Source organism: Rhipicephalus microplus, chromosome X, assembly GCF_043290135.1.
Source record: "Rhipicephalus microplus isolate Deutch F79 chromosome X, USDA_Rmic, whole genome shotgun sequence".
Classification (NCBI taxonomy): Eukaryota; Metazoa; Arthropoda; class Arachnida; order Ixodida; family Ixodidae; genus Rhipicephalus; species Rhipicephalus microplus.
In genome coordinates, this window is record NC_134710.1 from 332640408 (window position 1) to 332661547 (window position 21140).

General features: G+C 43.3%; 2 protein-coding genes across 3 annotated transcripts in view; both read left to right on the plus strand.

Annotated features, from left to right (window-relative positions):
• The window catches only part of LOC119161240 (cytochrome P450 4c3), a 195273-nt gene that overhangs the window by 149896 nt on the left and 24237 nt on the right, over positions 1–21140 (plus strand). The gene's annotated exons all lie outside the window — the stretch shown is intronic.
• LOC142776285 (uncharacterized) lies at positions 2444–6085 on the plus strand. Its single transcript, XM_075879662.1, has one exon. The coding sequence runs from the start codon at positions 2686–2688 to the stop codon at positions 5932–5934; it is 3249 nt and encodes a 1082-aa protein (XP_075735777.1). The 5' UTR covers positions 2444–2685; the 3' UTR covers positions 5935–6085.

Here is a 21140-nt window from a genome sequence, read left to right on the forward strand (position 1 = left end):
GAACTGTAACGGCTAACGTATTTACGTTACCATTTTTGGTAACGTATCGTGTCACGTTAGCTGTTACTTTTTCTTTTGTAGGTGCCATTTCCGTAGATCTCGTCCCAACAAATTCCTTTGTGGCAGCGTTGGACTGCTGTCTGTTTACCAGGTCTGGGCGAAGAAAGGACGTGCGGAATCACTTTTTGTGGAAATTGCCTGCGGAAATTTCTTCAAGGGGCCTGAAACACTTTTTCAAGTAACCATGGAATGAAATCTCTTGAAAAGCTTATTGCCCCACGAATCAAACAGAGCAAAAATTTTTAAAATCCGTCCAGTGCGAGTAGAGTTACAAAGATCCGTCGCGTGCTGCGATTGCATTCTCTCTTCTCTTGTCCCGACGAAAACGCTGAAGATAAGCAGGGAGGGATGGCAGGTGACAAGAAAAACGTCACCCGCGCTTGGTGATCTAGAGCACTTTTTTTTTTATCGAATGCGTGGCTTTTTCAGTGTGATCCTGTGCGCGCACATGGACAAGTCGCGGTCTCCCGTGGCAATCTCTGTAACGACCGAGCGCGCCATGTTCCAATCAGCCAATGGCTGATAGATGGGCTTACTACGTGTGATTTTTAGGCTTATTCTGTGATTTGTCTAGAGAAGAGAAAGCAATTTTAACCTGAGTTTGATAATTTGTTGTGAATTCGAGGCCGCGTGCTGTGCTATAATATTTGACTCGCGTGTTGTCGGGAGCCTGTACTACCGATCGTCAGCACTTTCTGATCAAGCTCAAAAAGTGTTGCAGGGCCCTTTTAAGACGCACCGACTCTGTGGGAGGAGGGATCAGCCATCTCCACAAAAAGCTTAGAGAAAGTCTTGGAATCTGTTATGGGAGCATGTACGGACATGGTGGTTTCTTGGAAATGGATGGTAGCAAGTGGACTGCTGTCACTTGCGCTTTTCCGTGTCTAAAAGGTCAGAAGGGAAAGCGCATCATCTGGTTTACTCCATACTACGTGCTAATTGTGGCTCTTCAAAGGGGGGGAAGCAGCAGGGGAACCTTCCCCGGGGGAATGCGGCCACATGAAAACGACGTCCGGAAGTTTTAGTGAAAAAAGAACACTCTGGCTGAGCACAGCGAGGTGAACAACCACCGGATCGAATCTGACAACTCCCGCGTGGCTGACTTGGAGGCCAAACACTACAAACAGCTATTCGTAGAAGCCTGGGCCATCCAGGACGCAGCAGGCAACTTCGACAAGTTTACAGGTGCACTGCCGATCGAGTCTGTGTCATCGGATTTTCGGACATCATGGGTGATTGGCCTGACCCCACGACCGGAATAAAAGACTCAAAACACGAACACGATGGCTAACCACGGTTACAGGGAGCTATAGCCACATGACAAGCATATCCACCGTTTATCTCCTAACCGTGCATTGTTATCGCAAATGGGTGATTCCATGAGAGATCGACATGAATACGAAAATTGATATTTTACATTCGGTTGAGTATTCTAAATATTATACCCACTTGCCACCGAGCAGCCCGAAAAGCAACCTTGTTTTCTTTCTAAGTGCTTAATTTACGATACAAAAATATCGAATATATGCAACACGGGACCAATTTCATTACTCGTCGTTCTCGAAAGTGCATGAAGATATAACACACCACTATTAAAAAGAAGAATTTTGTGTATGGAATGTATGTGCAAGAAATAGTAAAGTAACATTGTCTGAAAATTGGTAAAACAAAGAAAAGTACTTCTGAAAAATGACTCAATATGCGACATTTTATTACAGTTGCTACATAACAGTTGCTACAAAGTTGGTAATACTTGTCAACTCTGTCTTGGAAAAAAAATAATGCTTCTTTCTCAGTGTAATGTCAGCTGCACTTCAGGTTATTGATTTCCACGCAGCAGTGAGAACTTTATTTGTGCGACGACCAAAAGGTAAAACGATATTTTGAGAAATTTGGAATGCAGCGTTGTGGGTGGCTTTCAGGCTTCTAAGCGAATGAGACTAATCAAAGCATTTCTTTACTACTACAATATTAGCACATCTACTTGCTAGTACAAGCACGCTGTCAGAATGGGCCTTTCTCGCGTAGACAGCCTGCCCGCGCGCGCCGGCGTTGGTGAGGCACGTGACAATGATTTTAGGTTGCTCATCTGGTGTCACAAACGTGCAAGTTGCCCCTCCCAACCATATATATATATATATATATATATATATATATATATATATATATATATATATATATATATATATATATATAAATGAGATCTAACAGGCAGTAATTCCAAGGAATGTAAGAGAAAGTTATTAGAACCTATGGAACGTAAATAATAAGAAAGAAAAGTGGATGAAAATATAACCAGCCGTGAGCAGGAATCGAACTTACAACCTTCGAATAAAGCCGCGTTCGATGCTCTAACCACGGTGTAAGAAGTAGTAGCTTAGGTGATTGAACGGCGCGCGCTGGGCGAGGGCCACTGCGGCACGCTTAGAGTTCTCCTTTCTCCGCTCGTCAAGAGAGGGCGCTAGAAACTTGTGCCCGCTCACTCGCTTCGCGCTCTCAGACAGCACTAGCCGTTTGCAGCTTTGTTCACGGCACGTTGTTGCTGCTCGCCGGGTGTTGTCAAAGCATTGTTCATTTGTCTGCCAGGTAGCTCCCAACCTTCGAACTTTTTCATGAGCCTGCATAATGGGAAAGTGCTTCGTACCGTTTTGTAACACCGGTTACAAGTCTTGCAAAGAAAAGTTCTCGCTTTTCAAGCCGCCGAACGATGAAGCAAGACTGGAAGCATGGAGACGAGCCATTCCTCGTAAGGACCGCGTGCTCCAAAGAACGGATCGCGTTTGTGAGAAGCATTTCGCTTCCCGTTTTATCCTGAAGACGTGGTCTGCGGGAATTGACGGCCATGTGCTGATGTCTGGAACAAGAAGAGCGGGCCTTTCAAAAGACGCTGTGCCGTCAATTTTCGAAGGGGCGCCAAGCTACCTGTCCAGAAAGATTAAAAGCCCTCGAAAGCAAGTGAAACGGCTAGCGCTTCCTGTGGCTGCTTCGGTGAGTAGCTGTAACAACAATAGCAGCAACTTGCCAACGACAGCTAGCCACATAGAAGTCTCCCCAGCGGACAATATGGAAACGTCGTCTGACGACAGCTGTTGTGTGACTAAGACTGGTGAGAGTAACTCATGTGACTCAGTGTTCGAACGGCTTTTCAGTGCAGTATCTTGCGTTAGCCTGCCACAGCCATCATGGGCGGCGCATCTCATCAACTTAGCTGGAGTGAGGGACGTCGTGTTTATTGACGCTGCGGTTGCGCATAGGACAAGCGACGGATCGTCGGTGCTGTTTAACAGGAAGGCTCTGCATGTCAAAAGCAACATGGAAGTCCAAGTCTACATCTTAGACAAGTTGATCGACTCTGCTGCAATAGGGGTAAGTCCCTTCGCCACATCTGCCCTTGAAGTTGAATCCATGCTCAAAGTTGTTGACGGCATAGATGTGTGTAGGGGAGGGCCTAGTTTAAAGGACTTCCCTGATGTGTCCCCTGAATGTGCCTTTGTGGACTGTCAAAAAAGCTGGAGACACAACAAATGTCTCTTGGTGACACCTGGAGGTGCTATCTGTCGCCTGTGTTCGGGCCTCGTTGACACCCTTAGAATACATGCTGATCGCCGAGCTGCGCGAGCCAAGCAGGGAATACCTCTCAAGCGTTTCAGGTTATCGGTGGTGCCCACCCAACAACAGAAGCTTTCTGCTTTGCGGCATGCACGATCAGCTGTTCAGCGGTCACGAGCACGACTGGCCAAGCGCAACAAGCTGTTATTGGAGCAGTTGCAAGCAGCGATGAAAGAGCTAACAGATTTGCAGGAGCAAGATATCAAGGAGAAGCTAAAGGGATTTGATATACCGCCAGCACAGCTTCTTTTGATAGAAGAATGTGTATCAGTCGCAAGGTGCGCATCAAAAACAAGCAGGCGATACACAGACGATTGGATCTTGTTGTGCCTCTTGCTGCACATACGGAGCCCGGCCACCTACTCTTTCTTGAGAAACAACGATATACTGCCTTTGCCGTGCGTTACCACAGTGCGAAAGTACATAAGCATGGTTGGTCCGAAGTGCGGTTTCGACGACAACTTCTTCAAAGCCCTCAAGATAAAAGTTGCCGGAAAGACCGCATTCCAGCGGCGGGGAATCCTGATCTTGGACGAAATTCAAGTAAGAAAGGAAATGGCTGTCAACTCGCAGACAATGACGTACACTGGCCTTGTTGATCAAGGAGAGAAAAATAATCAGAGCAAGGAACTCGCAGATCATGGCCTCGTCTTTGCATTTGCTCCGTTTGGTGAAACCTACCTACAGCCAGTAGCCGTGTTTGCGTCAAAAGGACCAACTAAGGGGACGCTGCTTTCGCAACTCCTGATCCAGTGCATCGTGCACCTAGAAAAAGCCGGCTTGTTCGTAGACGGAGTAGTGTGTGATGGTGCATCCACCAATCGCGCGATGTGGAAGCAGCTCGGCATTACTGGTGCACTTGGCCACGTCCGTAATTCCTTTGAGCACCCAATGGACAGCTCTAGAAATGTTTATGTGCTGTCTGATACGCCTCACATTTTCAAGTGCATCAGAAACAGGCTACTGGACAAGAAGGTTCTTAAAAAAGACGGCAAACTGATAAAATGGTCGTGCTACGATGCCCTGTACGTTGCAGACAACGAGAACAAAGCAGAGCTAAAGGTGTGCCCTAAAATAACATTCAACCACATCAACCCTTCCAAAATGCTGAGGATGAGGGTGAAGCTTGCCACGCAGATATTTAGCAACTCCGTAGCCAAAGGTATTCTTTTCTATGCAAAGAGAGGCGCGTCTCGTCTGACCAATGTTGAGCCGACGGTCGAGTTCACACTTTTTTTAAATGACCTGTTTGACGCTTTAAACCGACGTTTTCCAGCAGAAGGCTTAAAACTAGAAGGCAGAGATTTTTGTGTTTTAGAATCTGCATCCGCGTGGCTGGACTCATGGGAGCAACAGGTCGTGAGCGGGGAAATTCATAAGGACCTTTTTCTGACGCAGTCGACTGCAGAAGGCCTACGCGTAACCCTGAAATCAGTGCGGGAGCTGTCAATTTACCTGCTGAAGGACTGTGACTTCAAGTATGTATTGACGGCGAAGATGAACCAAGACCCGCTGGAGCGCTTCTTTGGAATAATCAGGCAAGCTGGTGGGCAAAATGAGCACCCGACGTTTCCCACGTTCCTACAGCTGTACCGTATGCTCAGCTTATATTCTTTGGTAAAACCACCAAAGTTTGGGAATTGCACGCTGCCTGATAAAAGACAAGCAGCCGTTGTGACTTTGTCTGATATCAGGGAAATATATAAAGGTTCTGCCGCGCAACGCACAGGAAAGTTGGATGAACTAAAGCGAAAGCTTGACGGGCTCATCGACGAAGGAAGCTGGGAGTGCGATGATGTCTTCGATTTCGACGACCCTGACACAGACGCAACAGTAGTTGAGTGCATTGTCTACTACGTTACAGGTTTTGTGTCCAGAAAACTTCGCAATGGAACAACCTGTTCCATTTGCAAGAACGCTCTTCAAGGAAAACAAGGTCTCGCAAGCGTGCCCGAAGCTGATCTCGTGAACTGTAAAACCCGGGGCTGGCTCACGCATCCAAATATGCACCTCTTTGACTTTTTCAAGTACACCGAGGAACAGTTTGCCAAGTATGCAGGGGACAGGGATGCATACGACAAAACTACTGATGCCGTGTTGGAGAATTTCCACTTCACATTTCCTTGCGGTACGCACAAAGAAGAAATGCTTGCGAAGTTGCTACACTACTATATCTGCCTACGTATGCGTCAGTACTGTAGGCAATTGAAGAATAGACATGAAAAAAAGAGCCACGACTTGCGAAAAATGGCAAAGCTTGTGTGAGCACGACCGCTACACGGACTCAATGCGACTTTCTTTGCTTATATGCGTTTCATGAACTTCTTTTATCGGACATATTGTGTGTCCTCTTGTGTGATCGATTTCATGTCTGAAAATTCTAAAAGTCAGTAAATAAATGGTATATGTGTCCTGATGTGAAGTTATGCTACGTATTGTCACGTAGTGATGACGGCAGTCCGACGGTCAGGAAGAGAACCAAAACGCTTCTAAAAGAAAGTGTTCATTAGGCGGACTAGCGCCAACTAAGAACCGTACAACTCGGGGCCGGCGACAGCAACAAACGTGCACGGCGGTCGTCGAAGAACAGAGTGCTTGGTGCTTTAGGCCGTGCTCAATTTAAAAGCCGTAAAAAACTTTCGAGATAAGCGCCCGCAAGTAACGACAAGAATGTGGAACAATGTCGAAGACACTGTTCCAGTTTCTTGTAGTTACTTTTAGGACATCTCGTATCGCGCACAAAAGTGATAAAGTCTTGTGGCGGTAACTTTCAACGCGAACGATCCATGGCCTATCCCCCGAGGTGCGTTGCACCATAGGTCAGAGGAACACGTACAAAACAAACAGTACAAAGCTTTCGCGGCAATATAAGCGGAATAGCAAGGAGAGATGCCCCTGGCTTTTGAACCAGTGGCGCCAGGTACAGCTGATGAAAAAACAGCACATACGTCACTAAAAAAAAACAAAAAAAAAACGTTAAGTTGTGTAATCATGCGATTGCGACAAAGCGTGGTCGCACCAGAACCTGTTCCATGATGCCATAGCTTAATGTCGATTCCAACGTACTGCTCAGGCCTCGGTTTACGTTATTAAGAAAAATTAATCAGTTATATGCAGTCTCCAGCCAAAGTGAACCGCACATCGCCAATCGTTCCTGGGCAACCCATTGTGAACAATAAGTCAACGACTAGGCCTCATAATACGTAAAAACCGCTCGTAGGTCCTTGACAGCGCTTCGGTTGCCCTCGGCAGAGCGGTCCTACACCGCGAACGGGACGCAAGCGCACGGCATGCGGGAGGCAGAGCCAAAGGGCATTAGAGTGCCTCGATGCGCGCGAGCGCGCGGGCATCAAGGCACCCTAAAGGGCATTAGTTTCGCGCGCCATCTGTTGGCGCTATCTGGAAGCAGAACCTTACCGCGGCGCGCCCAGCGAGCGCGCTCGCTCACCTAAGCTACTTCTTACACCGTGGCTCTAACCACTGAGCTATCACAGCGGCCTTCCCTCCATCCACTTTTTTGGGGTTTATATGTGAATTTAGAAGTAGGAGTGTCAGCCAGCGCCATCTATAAGCCAAGCGGCGAGTGTGAAACACTCTTTTATGCGCATGTGTGGCGTCACGTAGCACGTGAACTTATTACGAGCGGGAAGCTGATCAATAGTCCCTCGTATACAACCTAATCACACTAAGTCTGCCAGTACGAGACCCTCGTGAATGAACCTAACCAAGCTCAGTGGTTAGAGCATCGAACGCGTTATTCGAAGGTCGTAGGTTCGATTCCTGCTCACGGCTGGTTATTTTTTCACCCACTTTTCTTTCTTCTTATTTACGTTTCATTGGTTCTAATGACTTCCCGTTACATTCCTTGGCATTACTGTCTGTTAGAACTCATTAATATTGTGTCAAAACACGGAAAAAGGAGCCCTTAGGTCTACGCTTCTTTTCCTTATATATATATATATATATATATATATATATATATATATATATATATATATATATATATATATATATATATATATATATATATATATCACGAATGGAGGCCTCCGCGATTGCCCACTGACGGCCGGTGGGCCATTTCGGAGGCCAAACCACCCTTTCCGATTTCGACGAGCTCCACCGAAGGTGCCGTTCGGGCCAGGAATGGCCAATTGCCGTAAATTTCTCACAAGTCCCGTGACGTTTTCTTAGCGCATGGCGTTTATAATCGAATCTCATATTAAGGCTCCAAAATGACTACACCCAGCGCCACACAATCAGAAGCCATCTCTACAGGCATCTTTAAACTTCTAAAATATAGCTAAGGTCTTGTACGTTTCTACAAATAATTTTCGTTCAACAGACATTTGGGGCATTATCCTTGTTTGTGTTAGTAGCTAAGTTTCAAACATCAATTTCAGATTGAACAAGTTTTTATAGTTTGTTTCTGCAGCAAAGACACATGTTTCAGAACTTATTGAGAAGTAACGGCAAAAGTAACGTCTGTTAATTTTTTTTCGGGAATGGTATTGGTAATGCGTACAACACTAATATTAGGTAAATGGAAATTACATACGAAATTCGGTGTTCCATAACTGCGCAGCAAAATTGGATTTAAACATTTTTAAGCTGCGTATTCGTGAGATCTTTTACGGCATATATGTATGATGGATGAGTCTGAAGGTTATGTGGAGCGAATTCTGTTGTTTATGTGAGCTCAGAAAATATCCTTAGCGTCTGAATACTTAGAAAAGAATTTTGGAGTCATACCCACGTAATAGTTTTGCAAGCTTTACAACGTCTCAGTATTAATACGTGAATGACGAGTGGCTAAGTATGTTAAAGTTCTGAGTTGGGTGTATCGTATAAGCTTCGCACAACACTACCTAGCAATTTTCTATTATTTCTTTTTCTTGAAGTGTTGCTGGGCAGAACGCAACATTTTTTTTTTACTTTTAAGAGTGCACTATTTCTCATCCAAGCGTGTACGTTGGACGACCAACAGAGCAACGTTTTCGTTCTTGTATACTTAAAAATGCCTACAACGAAAAAGTTCTCATTCTATTTCAACACAGTAGTACATGCTGCATGCTCACACAGCATGCAGCATGTATTCACGCATTACAAGAGTTGCTGAAGTCGACAAACCTCAACGATTGATTGTAGTTTCGGTGTAACCTTCTTCTATGAGGTGAGCCTGCCAGTGCTTTCTTCATTACCTCGAAACCCCCCATCCTTTGTGATGTGGTAGCTTGGAAGCCAGCATCGCGCATAGTGTCTTTGTGTGTCCTTCACATCTTTTTGATATTCTGTGATTGAACTCATCCAACAAAGTATTGTAAATAATCAATTTCGGTGTCGTAGTTTTTTTCTGAAAATGCAAATAGAAAACAAAACTTTTGTGCATTATTATATAGCGTGAAGCAATGCATCGAGGGGTGGGGGACATCATGAATGTCTATTTGAACATTTCTCATGGTTCTTTCATGCAATAATAATAATAATAATAATAATAATAATAATAATAATAGTAATAATAATAATAATAATAATAATAATAATAATAATAATAATAATAATAATAATAATAATAATAATAATAATAATAATAATAATAATAATAATAATAATAATATTATTATTATTATTATTATTATTATTATTATTATTATTATTATTATTATTATTATTATTATTATTATTGCTGTGGCTGATATTTCTGCGCTTCAGTAGGATAACCAGCTATGTGAAAAAAAAAACTGTCTACACAGTACTAGAATGCCTTTTGTCAAGCCTAGCATAGATACTTTGGTAACACTGTAGGACTTCGTTTTGTACCTTAGGGAGAGAGAAAGATTCTTCATTGTACAAACACTGATTTTTGCCGTCGTCTGTAACTGCTGGCATGCTACTCGGTATTGGTACACCACATAATGTTCAGTGCAATAATAAGTTTAAGTAAAAAGCAGAGTTTCAAAAGGTTTTTTTTTAGAGCCAGGGACTCTTTACTTCCTAATGTAGGCTTAGAAATTGAGTCAGAATCCACTGGGTTTCGTATTGCACTTTGGGAACGTGCTGTACCATAGAATTGATTGGTTGATATGTGGGGTTTATCGTCAGGAAACCACCATATGATTATGAAAGACGCCGTAGTGGAGGGCTCCGGAAATTTCGACCACCGGGGGTCTTTACCGTGCTGTACCGTAGAATAGGAGCGGCCACTGGCACACACGGAGTTCCGTCGGCGAGATATCGGCCAGCTGGGCTGCCTTGAAGACAGCCTGCTGCATCGGTGACGACGAGTGCGTGGCCAAGCGCGGTGCTTCCACTGGCGTGGCACGTGCGCGCGCACATGGCGCTGCGGTCGCGCAAAAGGTCAGAGGAAGTGGGTACTACCGGGCGCTCTCCGCGGTGGACGCAGCAGCGGGGCGCCCGGAAGCCGCTGCTCCTTCGGCGCGGGAGCCGAAAGAAAGCACGAAAAAGAAAAGCGGCCGATGGAATCTGGCGCTTGTCTGGCCCGCGCGATGGCCCGTTTTCCTTGGACCCGCTTTCCCTTTCTTTCCCCGAGGTCAGTGTTACGTGCGCGCGCTTTTTTCCTCCTGCGTTGGAAGGCTCCCCGCTGCCATGGGGCCACGTAACTGTCCTTCCTGCCTCCCGAAATAGAACCCGGGAAGCAGGTCCGCTGGAAATGGGGCCCCTTGCTCTAGGAAGCGCACGGCGCGGCTCTGCAGCGGCGTATGCTCCATGCAGGCCGGAATGCTCTGCGGTGCAGGGGGCGGCACACATGCTGGCCGACGCTGGCACTGATGCAGCCACGCGTCCCGAAGACAACGCCCTGCGGCCCTGAGGCGAGGACAAGTCGCTTAACCTGCGCCGACACTGCACGTCTGCCGCAACGCCTGGACAGTGCGGACGGCTCACACCGAGATTAGTTTCGCTTCATTTTTGTCGCTTTTTTTCCCGCCATGTGACGTGACAGAAGTTGCATTTCACGTCCTGATGGTAACGTACCGCTCGATCACGTTTTTAGTGATGGTGCACGGTTAATAGTGATGAAAGCTGAATACTGGCCGGGATATCAAAAAAAAAAAAAAACAGGTATTCGGCCTATTATCACAGGCTTCAAGCGACAGCACTGTGGGGATCTTTGTTTTTTTTTTTTTCTAAGTTTGGCGTTCTTCGACGTGCCTATAAATCAAGTTATTTTTTTTAATCCTTCAGCCCCCTTCGAAAACAGCTATATCGGAGCTCGATCTCGTGATTAACAGTAGGATGTCGTAGCCACTGACAGACTGCGTTGGTCAGTCTGAAGTTTACAGCAACGTTATAAAATTTGGAACTTTATTATAGTGTCACGCCAGGCTATCGTAAATTGCTTTGATTATAACGATAGATTATTGATATATCGTCACAAAACCACCCTATGCTTATGAGAGACGCCATATTGAAGGGCTCCGGAAATTTTGATCATCTGATTTCTTTTAGCGTCCACTGGCATTGCACAGTACACAAGCCTCTACCATTACGCCTCCATCATTAGCAGGCCGCTGCGACCGCCATCGAACCCACGACCTTTGGGTCAGCAGCCTATCACTGTGGGCACTGTTGCATTAAGGTTGCCAAATCTCATTGATAGAAATTGGCCCTTAACTGTATGCTACTCCGTCATTTGCCACTTCTCAGCTTTCCTGGAATAATGAAAATCAGTGTAGTAAACAACGTATAGTTTGTTTAAGTCACTTTTATTTACTTATAACACCGTTATTTTTCAGGGCTCCATATCTGCGCTCCTTCTCGTTCTTCTGCTGCGCTCCTAAATCCTCTTCAGGTGTAACATGACTTCAGAACGAAGAAAGAAAGCCGATTAGTATCACAGTTCACTAGAATTTGAGGACGCATGTCTGACAAGATGTTTTTTGCGCATAAGGACGAAGAATTATGTGAAACGAGTAAGCATTGAATACATCACGTACCATGGATGCATTAGGTATAGATTATTGACTGATGTAAAATTGTTCGTTGTTAATACCCTGCCTGCCCATTTCGCAAGGATTCGGAAAATGGCGTTGGTAGGCGATAGTACGCTGCAAAATTTGCAGTGGAAATACGTTTTATCATTTTATTATATTCGCTTGCGTGATGATAAGTTTGTTCGAAAAATATACGAATGAGAGTATTAAACTAGGTGGCCCAGTTATTTTGGTCAGAATTTAGAAATATGCCAACACGCGCAATGAAGACGCGATCAACTGCATGTGACTGACTGTTGCCTGGAGTGAGAATATTCTTCGGGTTCTGATTGATTGTCTGATTACATCACTTTCATGAATTAACTTTTTAAGCAACGAAAAAGGGCCAGAACTTCGAATGAGAAAGTTATTCATCACTTCGCATTGCGTCCAATTGGACAGTTTGTACCTTTATATCTGTTAATTTTTAGTGTTATTCTGCTAACTGCAAATACCCGCGAAATGAAAAAAAAAATACCACTTAACAAGCCCCATCAGCGGCCGAGCACTGTAGTCACTAGAATCATTGTGCATGAGTGCGCACGATGATGATAATGCTCCGTACTCCGCGTACAACGACCATACCATTTGACCTATTGTACTGTCTCGACAAGGCCGCAATGATAGTGGTGGTTTTGCAATGAACATGTTTCGCTATAAGCTACCAAAGCGATAACCACTGTGACCACTTACCACAGTCATGAACCGGTGCGGAGGAAGCGTATAGTTTGTAGAGAGCACCAAGATCACGGCGCCCGTAGGCGCGCCAGTGGGTTTGTCACGTGGTATTTTTTAAATGCAAAGCATTTCTCAACGTACTTCGGAGACATTGAGCCTATCTATCTATCTATCTATCTATCTATCTATCTATCTATCTATCTATCTATCTATCTATCTATCTATCTATCTGTCTGTCTGTCTGTCTGTCTGTCTGTCTGTCTGTCTGTCTGTCTGTCTGTCTGTCTGTCTGTCTATCTATCTATCTATCTATCTATCTATCTATCTATCTATCTATCTATCTATCTATCTATCTATCTATCTATCTATCTATCTATCTATCTATCTATCTATCTATCTGTCTGTCTGTCTGTCTGTCTGTCTGTCTGTCTGTCTATCTATCTATCTATCTATCTATCTATCTATCTATCTATCTATCTATCTATCTATCTATCTATCTATCTATCTATCTATCTATCTATCTATCTATCTATCTATCTGTGACTCTTAGCTCTCCTGGCCGCTTTGATAATGCTATCTATACCAAAATTGGTATGGCATAACATAACTGTATGACGAGCATAAGTGACTAATCATCATAGCATGCAAATTATGAAATTTATGCCGACTGTGATGATTTACAATTCATGGTCTTGCTGCTCTTGCGGTGCTTTTGTTCACATGTGTTGCAAAACTGGCATGATATGACAGGACTGCATGGCGAATGTAAGTGACAGACCATAACGTATAAATCATGACATTCCTGTCATGTAACGCGTTATTTTAAATCTTATGTTTCGACATCTGTTATGCTTTTTTAATTTGATATTTGTGTCCACTCATTTAAAGTAAGAAAAAAATTGTGTCTTTTGTTTCACTTCACCTCAGCAAATGTATGGGTGGAGGGAGCGTAGACAGATCTGCGTTTAATATCTTCAACCTAGGCAATCTTTTTTTTGTTTGAATAAACAATGAATGAATGAATGAATGAATGAATGAATGAATGAATGAATGAATGAATGAATACACGCCACGCTCGTGGTGCGCTCGCGGTCGTTTCGCTAGCTTCACATATACCAAATTTGGTATTACGGGACGTGAATAGACGACAAAGGTAAATGACACGTCATTTAACTTGGTCGTCATTTATTCATGACATGGAAATCATGTACGGCATAATTTACGTCCGCATCGTAACGTTGTGCTCACTTTAAAGAGACATATCAAACTATCTCAATCGTGCTTCGCATATCACCGATTCCCACTGTACGTAGTCTCTGCACATCTTTTTTGTATTTCACGGGCATTCGTAGTTAGTAGAAAAACAATAATAATTAACGGATACTAGCTTCAGCACTTTCTAACCTGATGTTCTGTAAACCAATCTATAAGTTTTTCTATCAACTTTTTGACCCATCTTTGCTCGTTCTTAAGTCAGTTAGTTAAAAGGGTTTAATTAAACAAGTGATCCAAACACACAAAAAACTTGGCCCCGTATCAGCATGTTTCACTGCAAATGTCGTCGAAAGACTATAGTCTTGCGTGTGGAGAGAGAGAGTTCACTTCGGGCTCCCGGAATTTTGACCTTCTGGAGTTCTTTACCGTGCACTGATGTCAAGCTCACCCGGGCGTCTAACATTTCGCTTCCACCAAGATGCCACCACCGCGGTCGGGATCGTACCCGCAAGTTCCGGGTCAACAGCAATGGACGCTACTCACTGGTACAAGTGGCGGATAGAGTTATTGCAAAGAAAATTATTTATAATACTGGGAAGTGTTATAAACCACGCAGACTTCGTGGCTTGATTGACAAAAACGTGTTGCATTGCAATTGTGCATCATTGTTTATTAGAAATATTAGTGTATGTAGAGTAATCCTATAACAATCATCCCTTTGCTGCCGCATAATTGTTCCCCATGTTTAGCTCGCTCCACTAGCTCCGATATCTTCATCGCCCAATACAGCGCCTGTATCTTAACTAATAAGTGTTCTCCCAAATAGCTTCGGCGGGGAGAGGAAGATTGCGCAGAACGTTTACATGGCTAAGTACATCTACGAAGCATATATATCACCAGATAGATTCGGGAAATAAAGTCCTGTGGACCACTCCGTCACGTTGGTATTGACTATTCACGTGTTCCAGAGAGGTAGCGCAGTGCTAAACCTGTACCACCATGTTGTAATATTTATCTCTACATGAACTTGTATATCAACTTCCGACTTCCATACGGTCGTGTGAACTAGCACTTAAATACACTGACAAATAGGGCGTCAAGAATTGCGCAAGTGGCAAATGAATCGAAATCGCTCATTCTGTTCTCATGACATTGATTCAAAATACGTATAAATATTTTTTAAGCTTAACTACTGACAAATTTTGGTGTATCTGCCGGAGATTTTTTGTTTTTCTTTTGTCTTTTGTCTCTTGTTGCGCGAGTTGCAGCCCCATTCACCGATCCACGACACCGCTGATCAAAAAGCAATGAATAATTCTACACTTTTTGTGGTCAGAAAACGTACAAGAACATATCTACAAATGTTCGATAACCGGTGCTCAGCAAATTAATAAGCAAGCCATCAGAAATTCGCGACAACTCGACATCTTTCTTCGTGCTCGAGCAATAGCCTACCATGCCCTCCGTACTTCAAAAGCTATTCCTTCTTTTTTTTTTCGCTATTCCACTGGCATTACCTTAACTTCTTACTTGGTCGGCTTAGTCGATCGGTTTGCGTATGCCGGCGAATACATGCTCTTCTAAAAAAATGGCCCCATCTCCGTATGTTACACTACAAAGCTTTTTTACCTCATTTTCCACAACGAAATTCGTAATAACAAAACAGTGCACATTAGACAAATAAGTGAATATGCTGTGCACTCACATCATTCAAAGAAAGTTTTAGATTACGTAAACAGCACAGGCACGTTAAGATATTAATTTTTTCCAAGAACTAGCCGTGAGTGCAATTGCCTATCACCCGATGCTGTACGGTGTCCAACAGTTGATTTATTTTTACATGCTCTAAATAACCACAAAAAGTTTTTTTTTTTTGTACAGTCATGCAGCCCAGAGTTACGCAATGCTTCCATTTTTTAGTACGTTTCAGTCACCAAAGCTATGCCATTGTTGTAGTGTTTTTCTTTATTTTTTTGTAAATTAATACAATGGTGTTGAATTGTAACCACTGCCAGTATGCTGTGTGATGTCAATTACGTTTTTTGTACTAAACATTTCTGTTTAGTACAAACACGGCATTCCTGCTTAAGACCTGGTAAACAGGTCAGCAGTATGTAAGAAATCAATAAATAAACAAATGTTCTCGAAAGACGATAGCGTTGCATCTGGAGAGAGCGAACAAAACGTTTATTTGATGTTCTGCGCAAGAAAATTGGTGAATGGTATTCTGGAGGTGCTGCGTCAGAGTGCCCCGAGCGTGTAGCGAAGGCGAAAGAGCGCATCGAATCACGTCACACGTGAGACATGAGCGCTATCTTGCAGTTATCTTGGAAAACGAAACGCGCGGCGTTCGCGCCCGTCTTGGAGGCGAGAAGGTGTAGAACGCAAGATGACGGGTAGATCCCGCCACTGTGTCGTCTTAGAAAAGCGTTGGAAATACTTGCCTTTTCGTGCAAGCTTTGCATTATCAGTGCAGCGCGATAAACGCTACGGTTCTTAGAATTGCTTATGTATGCCTTTTCTAGTATCCAGACACACACACAGAATATTGACGTGCTGTTTGGGGGCCTCAGATATGCGCAATAATAGCTTTTGAATTGACAATCGCACAAGTATGAACGCTAATGCTTGAGCAATTTGGTGGGCGCTGCGGATGGGCTCCGCCGTTTGGGGTATCGTTTGGTGTCGTTTCAGGTACCGTTAAAGTCGTACAAATAGACAAATGTACAGACAGACAGACAGACAGACAGACAGACAGACAGACAGACAGACAGACAGACAGACAGACAGACAGACAGACAGACAGACATGGGCAGCATGACCACACGAATGCAAAGAAAAAATATCAGCACCCCAGCTGGATTTGAACCCTATAATTTTGCGTGGAAATAAAGTATTCCATTACAGAGACATGCCAGGTGTTGGAACTGCTTCGGAAGAAACCTTAAGCTGCCGAAATGTTCTTGAAACGCGAACAGTGGTTGCAGTTCTGGCTATCTAATGTTTTAAACACCACATATGTACCCCTATAACACACGATTCACGGCCGGTTGAAGTCAATTCAGTCAAGCGCTATCAACCTGAATTAATCTACGTAGCACTATACAGGGTTACCATCCCCACATGTACTTACAAGCGGCAGATATCGACTTACCACTTCTGGTGTTGGTAATACCCATGTTTCTCTTGGTATTGTTACGGAACTGCAAACAACTGGTTATGTGAAACATATGTGACTGTTCTACATATGTCGGTGCGTACATTTGAATATATCTTTATCCTCATTTTGTAAAGTCTCGCTGAGTAAAAAATTGAACCATAGTCACTATCCTTCCCCACGCTTGGCATAATATCGATTCCTATCATATGCGGGATCTGCCAATTTTCCGTTTGTTTGAGATGCATCATACATTGCATTCGTTCTTGGGGCAACTTCCATTGTACAATACACTTAACACAGCGCATCAGCCCAATTTGGCGCTTGCACTTCAGCATGGCTTGTGAGCTGTGTACGGTGTACCTACTAAATGACCAAAAACGTTACGTTTCACAAAAATAATCATTTAGTTTTCTATCGTACAAAAAAAATTATTTAGTAGATAGCCAACCGCATTCAAATTCCTACTTCAGTCTCGAGTAAATATATTGCTTTACATTGGTTCTAAGAAATGATTTAGTCAGATATATATATATATATATATATATATATATATATATATATATATATATATATATATATATATATATATATATATATATATGTGTGTGTGTGTGTGTGTGTGTGTGTGTGTGTGTGTGTGTGTGTGTGTGTGTGTGTGTGTGTGTGTGTGTGTGTGCGTGTGTGTTTGTTTGCGCACTCGTTTCCTCACACCAACGCGTACTGTACTTTCTTCTGGTTGTAGTGCAACTGTTCTAAGTAAGATATCTGGAATGTATTCTGAAATAGAAAAAAAAAACCTCAGTGTACGCCTTGTCCTGCACTGTTATTGTACTGCATCAAAAGAGTTATGATTGGATTTGTTGGTGGAGAAAGATTGCGATGTCTTTGCGCACCAATAGGGACTAGGTCGAAGAAACTGAAGCACACCGTCCTGCCGTCGCTTTCCGCGCCCTTTATAAAAGGACGCTACAATTTTCAACATTTTTTACCACTTGTGCTTTGTGAACTTATCGTGCGGAATATAGTGTCACTTGACGATGCAATTGCCACAGTGGTTCATGAAGAAAAAGCTTATGCAGTGCAAAACGCGTAATGTATTGCAGAATGCAGCGTTTCTAACCATTGTGTGCGGTTCAGATGGTAAATCTATTTCGGCACGTCTGTTTGAAGTAGGGAATCGGAAAACAGTGGTTGCCCCCATGGGATCTTTGAGTACAAGAATAAAAGCACCATAAGAAAATGCCCCTTTCAATGCACTTAAAGGGGCCCTGCAGCACTCTTTCAAGTAAACATGAAATGACCCCATAAAGGGAGCTATATTGCCTTACGACTCGACTGCCTTGAAGAGCTTTAGCAGCTGCGGTGTCTAGGCAGTTCACGATACTCAAATCCGCTAAAGGCCGTGGACATTGCGTTTACGATGTGGTAATTTTGGACTGAAGCATCATTCCTAAAAAGCGCATGATTTATGGCTGACTTTGATAGTTAATTGTAACTGCCAGGCCGTGTGCTGTGCTGATCGTTAGGCTGACATGTTATCAGGAGCCTCGGCTACGAATGGGAGCATATTACAATCGTGCTGCTATAATGTTGCATGGCTACTTGAGGAGATCCAATGGCGGTGAAGTTTCTATTCGAAAGATTACGTCACCGATATTTTGCTTTTTACTAAACGTTTCACAGAAAGATCGCTGCGCGGTATGTATTGAAAATTCTCGAATTTTAATGAGAGCATTGGGTCTTTCATAATGTTCATCCTGAATGTTATGAACTGTACAATATGACGAAAGTCTCAGGCATATTTCAGGGTGTCTAATTCTAGTTGTTTTTGGAGGATGAGATAGAGGGGAAGCTTAACGCCACCTGGGCGATATATCAAAATCGAGAGAACAAAGGACCACTCGCGTACACAAGGCCATAAACTTTCACAACTACCATTATTGCCGTACTAGGCGGATTTAGAAGGCGGGCAATGTTTCTCAATAGCATGATGCGTTAAGCAGGATGGAGAAAATGGCTCATGTCCGCTTTAGCATTTCTAGCATTGCGACGCGAAGCACGCACTGAGCTCAGCCCCAGCTCGTTCAATAAAATACATGCTAAGGATGTTAGCCGTCGACATACATGCTTGCATCCGGTCATCTGTTTCATTGATGTAGACATGAGGCATAATATAATTAAGGGAAGTACAGCATATTCCGAAATTTGGGAGCATGTATTTTTTGCAAGGAAAATAATTTGATGTGCATATTACACGTGTGTGCGAAAAAAGTGTAGCACACGTGTATTATGAATTCTGAAAGCAATGAAAGCATTCGAATAAGAACAATAGCAACAAATCTTGACCTAAACTGATGTCACATGGAGCGTCACTACATATTCAGTACTGCAGATATTTTTCTGCTTTTATCAGAGCTTTTAAAGTATCTGGAGAGTATGAATGAAACGTTTATTGTATGTTCATTGAAAGAAGCGTCAACCTTTATGTCAGTTTTACCGAACCACTCATAGTCATGTTAAAGCCTGCCCCATGACTCGCCAACCATGAATTAGGAATGTCAAGTTTTATGTCGTGTGTTTCTAGGCTTATCCGGTAGGCATTAAAATGCATTTTAACATTATATTGATAAGTGACGTGACCTTTCTTTGGTTTCGCCATACATATAGCTAAGTTATCGTAACGAGTGTAAGTGTTTGAGAAATGTTTGAATGGCGGGAAAAAGAACGCAGTCATGATACCTATTGTTCAGTGGGAATGTTGTAGATGCTATGGGTTATGCTGTTACCTCGGTTAGATTTTATCCTTCTCTAATATTGTTGCAGACACGTAAGAAGCTGTGGAATAGCTATCTAGAATCCCCAGCCGTTGTATTCTTCGTCGTGTCTACGTGGTTGCCGTAATTTGTGTTGAATTGTTCAGTTTCCTCTCCACATCCTGCACCTTAGTTCCCGAGACGTATGCAATTTCACTTAATCTTCATTTGCTGCATTGCGTACGGCCAAAGCGATACGTAAAATTCAGGAGTGCCTTGCGACCATGGTCGTCAGCATTACCGCGTTACAATGTATACTGGGATGGATCCACACAGATGCCACAGAGCGATATTTTTTGTTGTCTTTCTTCAAAATATGAGATGCGCTCGCTTTTAACACATTGCCTGATAATACATTTCTAAACGCTTTTTTGTGCAGTGTGTCATGTAGCACTTAGAATTGATTGCTTAAACGAGCTTACTATGCTCGAGGAGTTGTTTGAAGCACTAAACTAACAGTCGGATGAGGTTATCATGGTCGTGGATGATGGTCACTGGACGCGGTTGGACACTTTCACAGTCGCTATTGTGACAGTTGAGTAAGGTATGCAGGATCGCCGACTCGCTTGAAAAGGTTGTACTCCTGCTGCGCTGCCATTTTAGCCTTCTGGCGCAGCATATAGGCTACAATGAAAGTACAGGCAGTCTCGCGGTCGTGGTAACAAAAGCCAGCTGTTAGCACGACCAGAGGTCTTGCTCTAAGGAACAGGTACCTGATATATCAGTCCAGTACGCCAGAAAAAAAAGCGTGTTTCGTAATTATCCCAGCTTACAGTAAGTATCTACAGGTTTTAAGACAAGGGGCGTGATTGATGAATACCATAACTAATAACTTGGCAGCCGACGTGAGTTAGCGAAACCGAAAGGTATTTACGGCGTATAACTATAAACATCGTAAAGCTTTAGGCAAATTCTAGCCAGAATAGCTTACTGTTCACCTTCATGCGCTTGCCTTTTTTTGAACGCAGGCTCTCGGCCAAAGAAATGCATCAGTCGCACGTTTGGAAATCCTTTTTTGTGGGTCGCGGATAGCAGACTTCCATAAAATTATTTCTTTTAGGGAGGTGGCAATGTTTCTTTTTTTCTCCAGGATGACGCAGCATAATGTAGGTATAATTATAGACACAATTTGGAATGTATAGATAATTAATAAGCCAAAAGTAAACGGTTTTATTTTTAGCTGCCTTCTCACCTCGAGAAATGGCAAATTCGTGAATACACGTTATACATGACTGCCCACGCGCAGCATTTTTTTGCTCATGGGTGTAAAGATGGTCGGTGAATAGCTTACCATTGACGTGGCCTCGATAATAGCTCCATCGAATCCCAATGCATCTACTTGAAATGGTGGAAGCTGCTCCTGTATTGTGTCAATTGGTATCAGGCAAATTACCAGCTTTAATTGCGGGACTTTGTTGTGGTTGCGAAAGTACAATTTCATATTACATACATCTTTGTGTTCCATGCAAATATTGAACGAAATCCCAATTGTGGCCACTGTCGGTTGCCAGAAACGCTCGAACATATATTTTGTGACTGTCCAGCATATGCAAGCGAACGTCAGCAACTGATATCTTCGATTGGCCGATATATTAGTCGACCATTAACCGATGA